Genomic DNA, 17,919 nt, shown 5'->3' with positions numbered 1-17,919 from the left:
TTATAAAACAATTTTTTTAAAGATTATAATTCTTAATATATTTGCTATTATAAAATTAATATTTAACTTCAACACTGATATTAACTTCAAAACAAGTAATTAAAAAATTCTATTTTTTTAAATATACATACAACTCTTAAATATAACTTAAAACTTTTAAATATAATACTTAGTATTATATATAAAATTAATATTTAATTTGAATTACTAGTTAACGAGTGCTTTAGCAGCTTTGTTAATTTATTAGTTAATTTTTAATTAATAGCTGATCATAAATCTGAAAGTTCACAAGTCAGTTGTAAGTCGAGAGATACCTGTACTTCGATTTTATATTCTTGATACAAATCTAATCAGCGTAACGTCCTTACTAGCATACACGATATATTTAGGTACACAATCGGATATTCACCGTACATTACATTTTATATATATGTATATATATATATATATTTTAAATATATATATGTAGTGTTGGGACTATATATAATTTATAATACAAATACACAGACACACGCGTCCAAAGTGCCTTCTTGAATCGGTCGCTACGTGCGTAAGACATTCTATTATTTCAGTCTTTGTATAATCTGGTTATCCATCGATGTGTGTATGATGACCGATACAAGAAATATCACTTATGATATTACACATTCCTACGGTATTTCATAAATCGTACTTTAATTGTCAAGAAAGTGACAAATCGTTCGTCTCTCAACAGGAAAACAAACAAATTCAGAAATGGTCATTGTAAAATCGTCAATGACATTTCTTTGTTAGTTGAAACCTTATTATCGATTAATGTACGGTTTGCGAAATACTGCTCATACAGCATATGTATATAATTCTTTCATAGAGTTATTCTCGGAATATTCAGATTAAAGGAATAGAGATGTACATTGCATATCTATTTGTCTTTTGTGCCTCGAATTTTTCGGTAGAAGCGCGCATGACAAAGAAGGCGATTCTCATTTGGTATTCCCTGATAGCAGATAGAATTGTGCTGCTACAATTTTTTTATATGTATATATATTTTTTTACTACTAATTTTTTCGTTTCCCTTTTTCAACAGTATTATACAATTGTCACAACATATACCTTATACGTATACAATAAAAGTATTTAATAGAGTTCATTTAATAGAAAGAGTTAATCCGGATAGTCGTAACGTGTATAGTAAATAACGATCAACAATCTGTTTGAAAACGGAAAACAAGTGTGAATAGTAGATTCTATATCTAAGAGTGTGCAGAATATTTACAGGTGACACAAATTGTCTCTTTAATTTAGCTTACACGTTCTTTTTTTAATTATCACTGATGAGATCGATGAATTCTATTACAATACTTATATCAAACCTTGCAGGCCTCCCAAGTTTTTGTATATTAATTTTTTATTTAGTTTATCTCTTTTACTCTCGCTTTCTTTCTTTCTTCTCTACCGATTTAGATGCGTTTCGTATAGATGAAATCTCACACTTCATTAAATCGTGTATATTTTCTTAACGACTATCATTTTAGGTGCACTTGAATAACTTTTTTAAAAGTGAGTGCGATACAGCTATTTTGCTGTGGTGCAAATACCAATTGCTATTTAAATGTCTTTCTACGAAACGCAATCAGTATTTATATAAATTTATAACATGATAAAACGATTATGTAAAATAACAATGTAAAACAATTATAACGCAATAATGAACATATAAATATATATAGTGTTTCATAAAGATATTTTAACTCGCTTCTGTTTTGTACAAACATCATTTAAAAAAAACGTAGTTTAAATGAGAATCAATTTTACGCAATTTTATAAAAGGTAAGTTTTTAAATTTATCGATTGATTGTATTACGAGCAAATGCAATTTTGCTGTTGTATTTACGTATAATGCGATCAATCAATCATTGAATTAAAAAGTTCGCCTAAAAATTCGAGGACTCAAACGCGATATAGAGATCTAAGAAAATTAACAACGGACTAACTTCTATTTGTAACATTTCTGATACATATCCTTTAGTATTATCATTAATTATGGAACGATATTTTGGATACTTGAGAAATAAATATTCGCGGCTCTCAATGTGATCTTACATCCAAAACATCTAATAAATTTGACATTTGTTCGAGACAGGATTACTTTTCCTTCTTAACACGTACAAAAAGGTAAAATAAGAAAATCGTTAAAGACAAAAATAGAAGTAACGCACAGGGCATCAGGAAACTTTCGATAGGCACTTTCGATTAATTGAATTTAGTCTTACCACTAATTCCCTGATACCCTAGAGACTCGTGAACATCCGTTTACAAAGAGTCAGAAGGAAGCAGCAAATAATATACTAAGAATAATGGATCATAGGACAAGCAAGTCAGGAAAGAGCCGAGGAATGCGAGGAGACAAGATGGCGATGAGGTTGTAAGATCTCAATGGGAAGAGAAAAGGGGAGGCATCAAAAGTGTTTTGGTTCACTTTTTCTCCTTTTCCGCTCGTCCACAAGATATTTTATCACATCGTATATCTTGATACATACTGTACGACAGCGGCGTAAAGGCAGCCATACGCATGTCCACGTGCGTTCATGCACGCTCGCACGCACGCACATATGCGCATCGCGTATCCACGTGCAACGCACGCACATATACGTAGGAAGGCGCATCTATTCTGAACGATAACATGCTTTGGTCAAACTCGAAGTGAATTTTTTTTGCAGCCCATCACGTCCAACGACCATTTCAATTACAAAAGATCGTCATTAATATTTAATTCTTAAAATATTGGAACTCTTATGATAAACGGCCTACCACGACGTACCGGAGATAAGTCGACTTCAAGTTAAAGAGAGTTCAAGTTTAAATACAATTATTCGTTAAGATTTGCAAAGCTCATTAATCTTACGTATGTATTGTATGTGCTTTGCACGTGGAAACTTATATACGCACACATACGTACCTCTCTATCTGTAATTATATTTTCGTTTGCTCAGTAATGTCTTCTCGAGCGTTCACATTTCAATACGTCGTAGTCGTAGGGGGGAAACAATCCGCGGGCATTCTCGCGACAGATCGAAAGTCGTTACCAGTCGTAGTCGTGTTGATGAAAAGGATTGGTGCATGGTTGTTGGGCGTGTAGTTGGATAGTCGGTTTTACGACATCGAATTCTCTACCCACCACTTCACTGTAGATCTATCAAACAGGAAAGTTACATGTCATCAATTTTTCTCTAAGTAACGTAATACCATTTGGAATATATTAATTTTGTTCTCGTGATAAAGTATTGATAGGATTTCTTTGTTCAGCGAGTGTGTGAGCCTCTCGTAGAAAATGCGAGGCAATAAAGTCGACAGCGTCTTCTTTCGTCTCATTTTGTTTGTTTGGTTTTTTTTTATTTTTTTTTTTATGTCGAGAAATATTACGTCCTCTCTTTGCCGGACGTTTTTTAATTAGAATGGTTTTACTGAACCTGGAAGTTCCTACGAATATACTCGTCCTCTCCCTTGCCAGTCATACCGTAATTATATCCACCTTCGCCGCCACCTCCGCCGTTTAAGAATGGATTTGTTGGGTTGCCAGGGCCTGTAAATTGGTGAAAAAAATTAGACGACGAGACGATAAAAAGGCGGATTACCATGGTGGAAAAAATTTTTATAAAATTTTTATGACATTTTATTGAATTTTTTGTTCATTTTAAAACATTTTGATCTGCATTTTGATTTTATCATAATTTTATCAGAAAGTCGTTACAATTTCAATAAAATATTAATTTATCTCTGATAGAGTATCTTCGACTTTTCGTTGCAATTTCATAAAAAATTCATTACAATCTAAATGAAATTACTTTTTTATTAAATAGTATTAATAAGTTTTCACTGAAATTTTGTTAGATTTTCATTAAGTTGTCACTAAAATATCTGCTTTTTATTAAACGTAAAAAATTGCTTTTTCATCGACATGTTATTAAAATTTCATTGCATATTTATTGAAATTTCATTCAAATTTTATTAAAATTTTTCTATCAACGTGATAATCTAGGGGTGTTGATGCTAGTTTGTCTCGCTCACAGTTAAAGATCCCTGTCTTCGTGATAAAATCGTTCCTCACCTCCGTTAGCACCGGGTACAGCGAGATTTCCACCAGCGGTCTGATAAGTTGCCCCATAGCCGGCATCTTGATTAGCCAATTCGTGCAAGCGAGTAGAGCTGAGAGCTCGCGGTATAGCGTTACTTGGTACACCATGTGGCGCCAGGTGAGTTGCCTCGGCCACTTGATGCGGATCTTCCGTCTGCGGTAGCTCGGATACGAAGCCGGTATCCTTTCTGTAGAAATTAATGAACACAAAGACTGCTAGGACGATGATGCAGATGAGACCGTACGCTCGGAAAGTCGCGGTCGTACCTGCGAACCATCGAACATCGGCATTTAATGACTGCTGTCCAATGAATACATTGTCATAAATTATTACAATATTATTGCGTAATCAGGATGTGTTTTCTCTATCAGGAAAAGTCAGGAAAATCTGGAATTTTTAAGGGATTTCTTTTACTCTTAAAAATCGTAGATTTGTAAATGTAAAATTTTAGTAAAAATATAGGTAATTTTGCAAATGTTTCATGTAAAAAATCCGATATTTTTTGGAGTCTCAAGTCAATCACTTTGCGAGAAACTATATATATTATCTTATTCCTTGAGATATTGAATATTAAAAACTTACCGTAAGCTGCGACGAACATGCCACCAATCACTGCACCGCAACCTCTTCCAAGCCCGTGATGAAGTCCCTGAAGAACACCTTGCGCGCTCGAACGCAATTGTGGCGGTGTATTATGAGCGATGTAGCTGCAGCATGCCGCCCATACTGCCGCATGTGTGATACCCTGAATGAATTCGAAGGGTAACACCCACCATGGATTCTTTAGCCAAGAAATGTAGAGGAATCGGAGTACATTTCCGCCAAGACCCATACACAATACCTAAAATACACAGTGTTATAATTATTAATGGAGAATGGAAAATCAGAGAGTTAATAATTAACTTTGAAAAATAAAAAGAAAAAATCATGCATTCAATGCATAGTTCCAATACAGTTTATTAATATATTGAAGCGATTAATCTCAAAAATTTGTTTACCTTAACATGCCCGATCTGTCGGATAAGTTTGAAGCTGAAGAAATACGCGAAGATCTCAGAAATGTGATTAATCACAGACGCAACACCGAAAAGAGTCGGCGAGCCGCCGTAATCTTGAAGATGCCAAAATAGGAAGGTGAAGATTAATCCGATACCAAAACCCATGAACCACGCGACGAAGAGGAACGACGCGCATTTTACATCTTTGAATTGCTTTAGCACCGTTACCCACTCCGGTATTTCCTTCATCGTTTGAGCGAACATCTTGGTCTAAAATCAGAAAGTGTTAGAGTGCTTGTGATAATTTATAAGATTTCTTTACCTAATAGCATATAAACGATCTATTTTCATCATCCTTGCGTTTCACTTCACTGATTAATAAATGTTGCACGTGATAAGTGCTTTCTATTTATATAATAATAGATCAAAAAAATAGATACAGACCTTTCCTTCGGGAGGCGGAGGAGGTCTAGGATCAGGGGCGGAAGAATCCTGGAGCCCAGGTAGATTAAGCTGCTGGGATAACTGACTTTGAAGTTGCTCTTCCCGCGTTGGCTCGGCCGGAGGTTTTACTACCTCCTACATATGAAATATGATTAATGAAGAACAAACTCCACGAAGAAAATTGAATTTGAAGAAAATGTCTTTCTCTCTGTAGCAATTATTCGTTCGAGATTTTTTATTAAAAAAGAAAAAAAAAGAAAGTTTTATAAAGCCTATTAAATGAGAAATATTTCTGGAAAAGATGTTTCAATCCTATTGATAACTTTTTACAAAATTTTTAAGGAACATTTTAAATGTAGATATTAAAATGGACTTACGGGCTCAGCAGGAGCAACGTCATACTTGAAATTAATTTGAGTCGCTGTTATCAGCGCGGCGCCCATCAAAACGCTAAATATTGCGAAACAAATCGTGTAATTTTTCTCTCTCTCGTCAGGCCTACAAGGATGATCTGGAAACGCGGTGCTGTGATCGAGAGCGATTCCAACAAAGAACATAGCCAAACCCCATCCTAGACTTCCAAACATACGTTGATGACCATATCTGACAATTAAAATGGATTTTAATTTAATTTTATATTACACTATTCTTCAACGATATATTTGCTACACGTTACCTATCGGCGTCTTCACCAAGTAAAGTAATAACGGCTGAATCGGCTAATGTTATGGCAGGTGCCGAAAAAAATTCACCGACTACCACCAACAACAGCAAAAGGAAGAATGTTTTTTGAATATCCTAAAATAACATTTAATCAACATGTTAAATTATTATGCAGATTTTTTCCTTGCTGCACTAATTAATTATATGTCTTGATTTTATTCTGCAGGCAATTATTATTTTTAATTTGCAACATACCGACAATCTATAGACTATGGAGCTGAAAAGCGGCTTCACCCAGTCCTTGTTCTCTTTGTCGTTATAATTCGTGGCGCAGGTAACTGACAGAGGTGATAATTGATTAGACCCGAAGGGGCCGTGACACGATCTTAAACTCCTGCGATTCCTCACCAATGGCATATCCTCATTTCTTTCATTTTCTTCCTCGTCATCGAGTTTGTCAATCTCATCGTCTTCTAAGAACATTCGTTTTCCCTCCGCCTCTCGTTTTACCATTATCTTCTCTGGTGGTGGCTTTACGCGCGTTTTAGGACGAACGTAAGCCTTCTTCGGGACTGTTCGATCGGTCACCTGTTCATTCTACAAACAAAACATCTTATAAATGTATGTAATTTTATTACATACAGTTAATTATTAACGAAGAACACGCACATGCGTTGGAAAATATTTAAATTTTAAATTATACAATTAAATCAATCGTAACTTTTCAAGCAAAATTTGTAATGCACGACAGATTTTTTTAATGATAGAATATATGTACAATATAATTCTCTTTTACATAAATTTTATCGTACTTAAAAAACAAAGTATTACGTTCATAAAGCGTTTGTATTCCAATACGTCAGCTGGACGATTTTTCTTTTGCAACGTTTCCAGATCAATCCCCCTCGTATCTGCATCGTCATCGCTTTCGGACAGTGACTTGTATTTAAGTTCTCCGACATCACTTTTATCCGTGACGGACGTTTGTCTTCTGACCCTGTTGTTTTTCAAATCGTACGCGACAGAACCACCATTATCGAAATCTGTAACATCATTGTTCTCAATATTGTAAGATTCGAATGCACTAAATTCCTTCGATTTCGGTTTCTTCATATAATCGAATATCTCGTTATCGTCCGTACTTCGTCGTAATCTTTCGAAGACAACATTGGACGCGATCTCCAGATACTCCTCTTTGTTCTCAGGGTAATACAGTTCGTCTAGGTCGGTCGATCTTTTTACAATTCTCTGCTCTTTATTGGATGCCTCTAGGTAGTACGAAGTTTCATTCCCGGCCATGCAAGAGGTGGGTGGGGGCTGAATGAAGCCCAATGGCAAAGTGAAAATGATCCAGCAAGAAAGGGAAGCCATAAGCATAAGTTTGCCTTTTTGCCATCTATGAACAAATAAAAATGTAAAGGTTCACTTATTGTTTCTGTCTTTTTTTATCTTCGAGTGTATATTATATTCTCAAAAAGACGAAATCGCTCGCTGCTTACAGCTTCAGCTTTTTCGCGTGTCCCTGTCCTCATTACATTTCGAACAGCTGAGTGATAAGAATATTTGTTCGGTGAGCAAAAACTAACGGATTTGATAAATTTTTGTTTACTATTGGAGAGAAGACCTATATCCTACGATTATTTTTCCTATGTTCCTTTGAAATTGGAATTTTGCTGTATTTTTTAATTCGTTATACAATTATAAAAATTTGTTTTAATTTTAAATAGATGCTGCTGATTTCATTAAAAATTACAATAACGTTATTAAAAACACATTTTATATCGCAGGAGAGATAAGCTTCAGTTATCGTTTAAACAAAATTTCTTTATCTTGAATAAGATATTAAAAATGAAATTATTCTCGAGATTGCAGAACATTCGTTTTAGAATTGTACGTTTTTTTTTTTAAATAAAAACAGATTGTATTCTCTTTCTGTTTTTTTAATTATTTTAATAGACTTTTCTCTTTGTTGCATAATAAGAAAGTATATAAGACCAATAGGTATATACACGTCTTTTGCGTATCGAGCAAATCACTGTCGGGCAAAGATCACGCGTGATAAACATGATTTGATTTTAAATTAAAAAAAAATGAAATAACCTGATAAGACAGCTTTCATAGCTTGCATTTATTTTATCAAGTAGTGTTATCACAAAATAATCTTCGCTGTATACTATTATATATATCGTAACTATATTATCTTTGCCATACCAAACCATAGTATTACAATGACTATCTTTCGGTACGTTAGGCTAATGTACACATATACTTGGAAAAGAAAAATATCGACCTCACCTGTCGGCCAAGGACCCCCAGAAGGGAGCGCTCAGGAACTCGATGAACGGCCTAAGACCGATGAGAAGGCCGCACTGACCCGCGTTCATGCCCATCTGTTTGAAGTACACCCCCATAAGCGGGAAAAGGGAGCCGAAGGCCGAGTAGAAGAAAAAGTAGAAGGTCTTCACGGTGAGAAGCTCCTGGTCGACAGTGCCGAAGAGGTACTCCAGAATATCGCTCTTACCGCGAATCTTGTGCGTAGCCTCTTTTGGCTGGGGGTACATGCTAGGATCGACCTCACCCTCGGCCTGCGGGTCCACCAGCGGCCTAGCGACGCCCGGCATCTGGGGGAGAGCTCTACCCGACGGTGGTTGAGCGTCGCTCGACACGCCGTAGTCGTAATCCTCGTGTCCATAGTTCTGCATGATTATTACGAGCTCGCCTTCGTCCCACGGAGCGTATTTTTCCAGCCACCGGATGGATGGAACGCGCGACCTCCCGTTACATTCGCGTTTTGCGACAGGACGTGCCGCGGGACCCGTTCACCCGTTTGATCGAGCAGTCGTTCCACCCTTTTCGTCGAGTCTCCGTGGATTGGACTCTCCGATTATATCGAACCTGTCAAACCAGTGCTCGGTACTCCTTCGCGGTTGAATCGATGTCGGGACTGTATGGGAAGCAGCTTTGCTTCCAAAATCAATAAACATGCTACTGCGCCGGCGTAACTTTTACCCTCTTGCTACCCCTGCCGACATGATATTGCCTCAATGCCATATCGACATCGCCAGTCTCTTTCGGCAGATACTATTTTTGCCTTTATTCCAGTTTCGTTGTTCTACAATCTGTCTCATCCCTTTCTTTCCTTCCTTTGAAGAGCAGAGAAACGGAAGCTATCAGATTTTATCTGATTGGGGATAAAATCGATTTACGACGGATCAAACTTTCGGACCAGATAAAATTTACATTTTAAGACAGATCAACTCGAACTAATCTTTGGTGAAAATGCTTGGCGAGAAAAATCATCAATTGTTGCGACTCTTTGATATAGCCACAACCATTGTAGTTAAGTAAAATTTAAAATTACAAATAAAGATTATGTGAAATTCAATTACGGTTTAAAACCACGGTTTGTATCGATTTGTTTTCCTAAAAATGCAACTCGTCAAAAGTCTTCCTTTATCAATTGCTAGTAACTCAGAAGTTAATAATACAGTTGAAATCAATTTGTCAAAGGACTTGATTATTATAAAGATTAGTGCGATTCGTATATTCTTATAATCTTCTTAAACTAAAGAGATATAGTGTCTAATGTAGATGTGTGTATGTGTGTGTGTGTTTTGTGTCAATAAAAACAGCGATTTATAAGAAATAAATAATAGTTGCTTTATTGCATCGTCATCAGTATTTCATAAATATTTTGTGAGATTAAATAATTATTTTTTTATGTACAATATGCTGTATATAACGAATAACTTTCATGCTGGTACATGGCTTTGTCTGGCAGTTTTCAAATGACTTTGGGTATCAGGTTCATGTGTGACTGAGCGGGGCACACCGAAGAAGCCGCGGTTGATGATGGCGCGGGCTTGGGCGGTCCTTGAAACATGCAGGTTTTCGCTGTCTTGAGAAGACGACCGTTGTTCGCAGTCCTCCAATAGACCGTGCGGACCGCCTGCTTTCCAGCGACGTAACTAACTGCACCACCAACCAGCATCTGTGAATAAAATTAGATGCATTTAATATAAAGAATAGATAATGCATGTATATATGTGTATGTATGTACATGTATGTGCGTAATTAAAATTTATATCAAAGAAAGAACAAATGTTTGCAGAAAAGAAAATAAGTAATGACTTTGCTGATATCTGCACAAATGATTCTTTGTTGTGGAAAACTTTCTGCAGTACATGCTAAGCGAGCAATGAGAGTAGCGAAAAAGAGAGAGAGAGGATTCAAAATTAAAATATATTTAATTATTACAATTATATGATACTTTACGTTATTTTATTTTAAATTATTTTAAACTATTCTCTATTTTATAGACATTAATTGATAATTCCATTTTTAAGAATTTTGAATATTTCAGATATTAAAATTATATTTTAAAAAAAAGATTTTCTGCAGATTCAAGACTTTCAAGAATTTCAAAACTACTTGATTAATAACAATAATAACGAAACAATTCAAATCTTTACAATCAAATTATTTGAAAACTTAAAAAAAAAACATTCGAACAAGAAGAGACAAAGGAACAACAAAGCTGTTTTTTGCTGCTCTTTGAGAAGATGTGAGAAAAGAAAGGCTTGATATTTCCTTTGTCTTGCAGGATATTAGAAACCAGGAGATACAATCAACGCGAATCTAATTAATCTCGCTCTATGATTTCGATGTGATGTTAAAAGAATGTTTTTTATACTTAATAAATGTTAAAGCAATTATAGTATGTATGTATAGATTCTCGTTCAAGTTTCAAAATCAAGTTTCAGATGAAGTATAAAGACTTACCTTGCGTCTCTGTGTAGTTCGATATATACTGCAAGTATTGACTAGATCGTTGAAATGCAACTTGATAGCTTTTGTGTGGTATCAAGAGCTGTTGTGCGTGCGCTCTTATTTGTGCCTCATTTGGTCGCTTGGAGGTAAGAACCAGTACTGATGCCGGAGTCGCGTACGGTCGGTATTTTATACGATGAATACACGCGTCGCTGAGATAAAAAAATCTCACGCGTCATTCACACGACAATTGCTGTTTCCGCCAAGAAGGGGAGGGGGATGGAGAGGAAAGATTTTTGTCCCCCTCGAATAGACAAGGGGAGGGCTGTGCGCGATAATTGCGATGCGCGCGCGTGCGTGTGTGTCTCGAGGATCTTATTTGGCTTTTATCAATTTTTTTGAGCGGAATTGATAAACTCGGAGCGCAGCGCTGACGCATATTCGCGGGCAAAGAGCCGGACCGACACGGAATATGGACTATGTACGACGTATCCCGTATCTACTTGCAAGATCGGCAAAATTGACGTTTAGCTTGACGTTACGGTTTGACGTAAAATCACAGGAGATAATGCGAGAAAAAAAAGAATGAGCTACACTCTACAGTATTGAAACAATAAACAAAACATGGTGCGTCGTCTTATGTCGCATCTGCATCGGTCGTCGACTTATCGTCGACTTACCACTTATCACTTAACTACAAGCGGAACAACACAAAGAATAATTAATTAAAAAGAGAATATAAGGAGAGTATAAGGTTTAGTTTTTTTAATTTGCATACTTGTTTCATCCATTTCTTATACGCATATTTAAAATATAAAAGCCATCCCAAATAAAACACGGTAATGTCAAAATGACTTTAAAATCAGTCGTGACTGATCGAAAAGTGACCTTTAATTATTATTTGAACGTCATTTTGATGACTTTGTTCTGCTTGGTCATGTTCAAATACGATAAGATTTAAATATTAAAACCGCGCGCATCGCACGATGTGGTTTTCAAAGAGCTATGTTTGAGATGAAATTTGTTTCACCTAATTAGCGAAGCTATTTATTAGCGAAGCGATTAATATTATATAATGTCGAATTGCTTAGATAAATATCGTTAGATCGTGTATGAGATATATTCTTTCTTGTAACATGATCTTATTTTTCAAATGTCATTCAGATAAGATCAGATTTTAGGCGATGTAAAGTACTGTTGCCTGGTTATAAAATATCGTGCAGAATAGAAAATTTTCCACCGGTATTCATTAAGAAAGAACGAATCGAATGGGTGAATACGAATGTATCAGCGTCTAAAAATATCTATACCGAGCCCGATAACGAACCGTATCTTTTTGCAACTGCGTTAAATCCAGCGCGTGTCTGCAGATACTGCATCCGCAATCGCGATATCTGATCATAGATCTAACACGTGCAATACGTGAGCCTTTGGAGTCCTATGATTGTTTATTCCAGCTGTTTTAGTACTCGATTTCTGTTTTTACGCTTTTATGAGACGTACGCGACAGCCTGTTTTTCAAATCTTTTTTGTTATCTATTAGACGAAGTTCAGTTTGTTACTCTGTTGTAATACCTATTTTCTCGTTCCTCTTTATGTCTGTCTAATACATTACAAAATTATTATGGAGGCAGATACATAATGTGTGAAATAGATACAGCCAAGGGAAGAAAATAGATGACATAATCGTACGGTTTTTATTTCTAAATATTACTATAACAAAATTTTAATCCTGGAATACTACTCTTATTTTTCTTAATAGCACTGCTCTGGATAAAAATTTACCCACAAAATACAATTTTTTTTATTTAAAAGAATTTTTGTTTCCTTTCTACTTCTAAGTTGTAAGGAGTTAGAATAACTATTTTAACATAAATAAAATCTTATTAAATGTTTTAAGTTAAAACTTTAATAATAAATATTGTATTCAAACTGTTAAAAAATTTATGCAAATTAACTACTTTTTTCTCAGTGCAGCTTTCCGGATATTTCTGTCGAGTAGAAATAACTCCATATTGATAAAATAAAGATCTGCGATCAAAGAAACGTCCGGTACTTGAGAGGCGTCATAAAGATAAAGTCTGGACATTTTACGAGAAGGTAAAATCTTATCGATTATATGTTTTTTCATTAGGTATTATAAAAATTCGTGCGTTTCAAACGGCAGCTTACGCATAAAGATGACACTTAGATATGCAATTAAAATTATGTTGACAGAAATTTTGTGTATAATATTGTCGCACCGACTGTTGCGAGTGGTTCATCAGACTCTTCGCAAGCGTGATATTAAAAAAAAATGCCGTATGACGTACGGATAAGCGGGGAATGAACAGCTGGGACTCACGTGACGCTCTCATGCCGTCTCGTAAATAAGTACAGTAGTACAACGTATGATTATGATACGCGATTAATTCCGATTAATTTCGATAAGAAACCCCCTCGTGTGTTGCGCAGTACTGCGTAAATGGTACCGATTAAAGAGGTGTGATTTGATAAAAAAAATGTCGATCTCGTAAGCCTTTCAACGTAAAATATTGATGCATATCATTTGTTAAAGCTTTTCAGAACAAAAGGTGAAAGATATAGATTTCTATAAATAAATCCTGAATGAAAAATTACCAATAAATATAATTATATTTGAATAATACACATAATTAATTTACAATTAATAAATCAATTGAAAAAAATTTATTTTACGTCATTTTTAAAAGTTTGTTAAATCTTAATTTTTGAATTTTTTAGAAATTATTAATTTTGTATATAGGAAATTAAAGGAAAATCACCAATACAGTAACATAAGTCACTAACATAAGTCTTTAAAAATGGTACTCTCTTAATTCTCGAAAACTAAACGTTGCATTTCATATAATTTGCTTAAATAAATAAATAAGAAACTATAGTTTATATATTAATATCTACTAAAAATACATCTTTCAAAAACAAAAATAAAAAATTTTTTTATTAATTGCATAATTTAAACAATAATTAGTATATTATTGATAATTATATTATTTTACATGTTATAACATTTTGAAACTGTTTTACTTTTTTTTTCTTATCTTATTTTTTCATACAATACGAGAAAATGTAATATTTTAAACATAAAATCGAGTTTAGCAATGTAAATTGTACATTTGTCAATAAAACAAATCATAAGGTAATATAAAAATCAAATTGAATAGAATAAAAGACACAACATTAGAAGAGCTATCTATTAAGTTACTGACTTAATCTAATCTATTATATATATTCTCGCATTACATGTTGCGTCTAGAAATTCTCATATACATTAACTTGTAACTATTTTGTACAAATTTTAGTATTTGTTTAAAAAAATATCCAAAAACAAAGTAGTATATTAGTATTGGCGATCTTCTTTTATTAATGATGTAATACGAATGTGGTTATACGTATGTGGAAAAATACTTCAAGTCGTTTGGAATTTTTTTATCAAGAAAATAATTATCGAATGTTCGAACTCAACGATGATACTATTTGGCAACGTAATGAATTAATATGACTTAATAATCTTGAATAAACATGTTAAACATTGGCTGCGTTCTTGGTGTTTTGCATGTGTTTCATATATGTGTTTCAAGTATTCAGAAAACATGATATATAATATAAGACCACTTTTAGTGATTTAATTTATCTTATAACGAAGCCGAGGCCAAGAACTGTTTACGAAAGTTCATGATACTTCCTAGACGGAGTCTGCTCTTTACACCCTGAGTCAAGAAATGACCTCATTTAATTTCACGAGAAATATGAGATACATTAAAAAAAATTTTTTAATAAAAAAGAGGGAAAAGAAATTCAATAAAGCATTTGTTCAGAAGCACTTTAAACAGGTGTCTCTTAATAGAAAAGCATTAATAAAGATGTACATCTCGATCATTTCGAATAACGAGACATTATGATACGATCTTAAAGATAACATTCGTCTATGTGGCTACTGCCTTTCAGTTTGATAATATCTTTGCTGGGGGTAAGACCCTGGCTTATCAGTCGATGTACTATCGATTTTAATTGTGGAAAGGCCCGGCCACTTCAAATTAGGAAGATTAAAAATTTCAAGAACTTGATACGAACAATTTTACAATTATCTCGTCCCGACATTTTTATTCAAAGACATTTGTTGAAGATATCGCATACATTCTATTATTTAAACAGAATTAGGTAATAACTGATTTGTACTAGTTATTTTAAAAACATATTATATAAATCTTAACTTATTAACTTTACTTTTGTGTTAAAAATACCTATATTAAAAAATTGTAAATAAATTTATTTATCTAAAAAATGCATTTCAATGCAAAAAACATTCCTTGTTATTATTTCGTATTAGCAATTGAATTAGTTTTTTCATAAAATGTTTTAACTAAATCTTATAAAATATTAACTTTAATTTAATTTTTTTAAAATATTGACATACCTTGAATTTGGAATATGTGTTAAAATTAAAAATATTCCGGCTGATGTAAGAATTAAAAAACACAATTAATTAATCCTATAATCGCGGCACTTGGAACTGAACTGGAGCTTTATTTATTTATGGTTCACAGAAGATTAAGTACAATCTCAGAACAAGCGGTCCAACAATCGCCCAAAATACTTTGCTTTTCTGGAACACTTTTATTTACAAATCGATCATTTTCTGAAGAATTCACCATCACTTATTTTACTGATTTCTTTAAAAGTATTAATTTTCCGCACAACTGATTCGATACACTATGAAATTTTTAAAAAGATTTTCAGCATAAATTAAAAGGACACGCAACAAAATATAGACTATACATTTCAGCACATACACCCTTCAAAATTTACAATAAAAATACATGTCACATTTTACTATATACTGCTTATATAAAATTTAATTATATACACTTCAATATATAGTATGATATTTAAAAATATGATATTTTCAGTGCTGATTATAACTGGTTAATATTAATTTCATTTTAAAGTTTTTTCGTGAACATATCTGAAGCGTATTTTTAGATGTGAAAAACTTTGCATCTTATGAAGATGTAAAATCGAAAAGTGGCATTTCAAGAGGCGTTAATGGAGGTAAGGGATCAAGACTAAGAGGATGCTCTTCAGATCTAATACCGTCATTAGAATTTACAGAAACTGCATAGAGACGCTCTGTTAATTGGCGTACTTCTTCTTCCTTTGCTTCTAGTTGACTGAGCAAGCTTCCCACAAGAGATCGCAATTGGCTATTAACGGTTCTAAGTTCTTCTATAACGGTGCCCGTATCTTTTGGGTGTTTGAAACTTTTTTCTTCTGTACTAGGTAGCTTGATGTCTATCAAAGTCAGAAGACTATCTTGTTCATCAATAGTTTTATATATGGCTTGACGCAGAGATCCATCAAACTTATCGATTCTTATATCTGTACAATTATCTTTCTCGTTATATCTGGCTGCGTGTTTATTGAGAAGATCTTTCTGACGATTTTCTAGTGTCGTTTTGTACTCCTCGTATTGTGCTTGCTTCATCCTAACGAATAAAATTCTTTTACAATAATAAAAGTCTTGTTGTAAGAGTGCTTTAGAAATAAGTAGTCAAACTTTAAGAACATATTTTATATTATATAACGTGAAAAGAAGTCATAAACATAAAATCAGAAATACTTTTTTCCAAGTTATAAAAGTGAGTAGAACATGTTCTTAAAGTTTGGCTACCCTGTAAAGGATAAATCGCAATTCAGAAACGTTATGCACCTGACAACAGCCGCCTGTCTCTTATGATAATCCCGTTGCAGACTGAGGGACTCCAATGTAACGAGTGAGTGAATCGGTGTCAGAAATTTTGATGAATCTTGGGAAGACAAGGTAGACGCGTGTACATGGATAAGGCTGGACTCGAGTTGAACATGAGCCTCCCCCAAAAAATCAGCCACAGCTTCGTGACACGTTGCCGCTTCCTCAAATTTTCCCTCTTGTAACAATGCTTCTGCTCGTCTTTGTTTCTCGTGTGCCTTAGGAAATCAATAATTATGATTCAGTCTTACTGACATATGTCAGCATATAATGAATAAAATGTGTGTAGAAATAGTTCCAAAAAATCCTTGCTGCTTATTCAATAAAATAACACATATGGTTATTATCTATTTCATCTTGACAAACTAAAAATATAATGCATCAATTCTTCTCAGAGAGGAGTATTTAAAACAAGTTTTAAATATTCATTCGACTTGTACCATGAGTGGCACGTACAATATAAAAATATGTTATACAAACGATATAAAATATAAAATACGAAGAAACAGAACTCACTAGATTCAAGGGGGACGTCTCCATAACCAAAAAGGAGCCTCTGAACAGCTGCGATTTAACTGAGACTTTTAATTTGAAGCGCCTCAATATTCATAAAATGTCAACATTGAACTACGTTGCCCATAAATCCCGTAGGTAATGTATATAATTTTGTGGTTGTTTTCTGTGTTATAACCGAGTCGATAAGGAGGTTGACTACGGATCATACAATTTAGTGAAAATTCACTAGATATGAATGAACAAATTTACTAGATATAGACTAATAAAATTATTAACAGAGAAACCTCTTTCTGTTATTAACACGAGGTTTTTATCTGTTATTAATATGCTAACAAATTTCTTAAGTGAACTTCTTGGTTTTACAAAAGCACAATCCAACCTAGAAAGTAATTTTGCGATGGAAAATTAATATTGCGTCTATTATTCACTGTTTAATATTTTCATTTTTCATATTCAATAGAAATTAAATGTGTTTCAATTGTAACATCTAGTGACATTTTTCCCTAGCAAGCAACTCTCCCTGTTTGCTTACGCCATCTTATTGACAAAATTCCAACGTTTTGAGAGAAGCACGTCTTTATTCTTGTAATTTTCTTTCCTTACTTTTATTTTTTTCAAATCAGATAGATTATATTATATTTTTCAA

The 17,919-nt window shown here is 33.9% G+C and overlaps 3 protein-coding genes across 6 annotated transcripts; all 3 read right to left on the bottom strand.

Annotated features, from left to right (window-relative positions):
- Window positions 1-1,006: 1,006 nt before the first annotated feature.
- On the bottom strand, window positions 1,007-9,191 carry LOC105834595 (major facilitator superfamily domain-containing protein 6). 3 transcript variants are annotated; one of them, XM_012677212.3, is made up of 12 exons: window positions 8,516-9,189; window positions 7,363-7,616; window positions 7,052-7,263; window positions 6,476-6,817; window positions 6,234-6,355; window positions 5,935-6,160; window positions 5,558-5,692; window positions 5,114-5,383; window positions 4,698-4,956; window positions 4,088-4,381; window positions 3,450-3,562; window positions 1,007-3,172 (listed from the first exon to the last, which is right to left on the bottom strand). In XM_012677212.3, the coding sequence occupies exons 1-12, from the start codon at window positions 8,920-8,922 to the stop codon at window positions 3,062-3,064; spliced, it is 2,745 nt and encodes a 914-aa protein (XP_012532666.1). In that variant the 5' UTR covers window positions 8,923-9,189; the 3' UTR covers window positions 1,007-3,061. The 3 variants fall into 3 exon arrangements, with proteins under 3 accessions (XP_012532666.1, XP_012532667.1, XP_012532665.1); XM_012677213.3 differs by having other exon boundaries at window positions 3,497-3,562; window positions 7,052-7,616; window positions 8,516-9,191; XM_012677211.3 differs by having other exon boundaries at window positions 7,052-7,616; window positions 8,516-9,190.
- A 664-nt stretch (window positions 9,192-9,855) lies between these two features.
- Window positions 9,856-11,168, bottom strand: LOC105834596. The gene is made up of 2 exons (XM_012677214.3): window positions 11,003-11,168; window positions 9,856-10,211 (listed from the first exon to the last, which is right to left on the bottom strand). The coding sequence occupies exon 2, from the start codon at window positions 10,209-10,211 to the stop codon at window positions 10,005-10,007; it is 207 nt and encodes a 68-aa protein (XP_012532668.1). The 5' UTR covers window positions 11,003-11,168; the 3' UTR covers window positions 9,856-10,004.
- A 3,916-nt stretch (window positions 11,169-15,084) lies between these two features.
- LOC105834604 (nuclear receptor-binding factor 2) lies at window positions 15,085-17,413 on the bottom strand. 2 transcript variants are annotated; one of them, XM_012677228.2, is made up of 3 exons: window positions 17,274-17,413; window positions 16,719-16,975; window positions 15,085-16,509 (listed from the first exon to the last, which is right to left on the bottom strand). In XM_012677228.2, exons 1-3 carry the CDS (start codon window positions 17,295-17,297, stop codon window positions 16,011-16,013), a joined length of 780 nt encoding a protein of 259 aa, XP_012532682.1. In that variant the 5' UTR covers window positions 17,298-17,413; the 3' UTR covers window positions 15,085-16,010. The 2 variants fall into 2 exon arrangements, with proteins under 2 accessions (XP_012532682.1, XP_012532683.1); XM_012677229.2 differs by having other exon boundaries at window positions 15,085-16,494.
- Between the last annotated feature and the right edge of the window lie 506 nt (window positions 17,414-17,919).

Source organism: Monomorium pharaonis, chromosome 9 (assembly GCF_013373865.1).
Source record: "Monomorium pharaonis isolate MP-MQ-018 chromosome 9, ASM1337386v2, whole genome shotgun sequence".
Taxonomy (NCBI): Eukaryota; Metazoa; Arthropoda; class Insecta; order Hymenoptera; family Formicidae; genus Monomorium; species Monomorium pharaonis.
The sequence above is the reverse complement of the archived record's forward strand: the minus strand, read 5'-3'. Positions and strand labels throughout refer to the sequence as shown.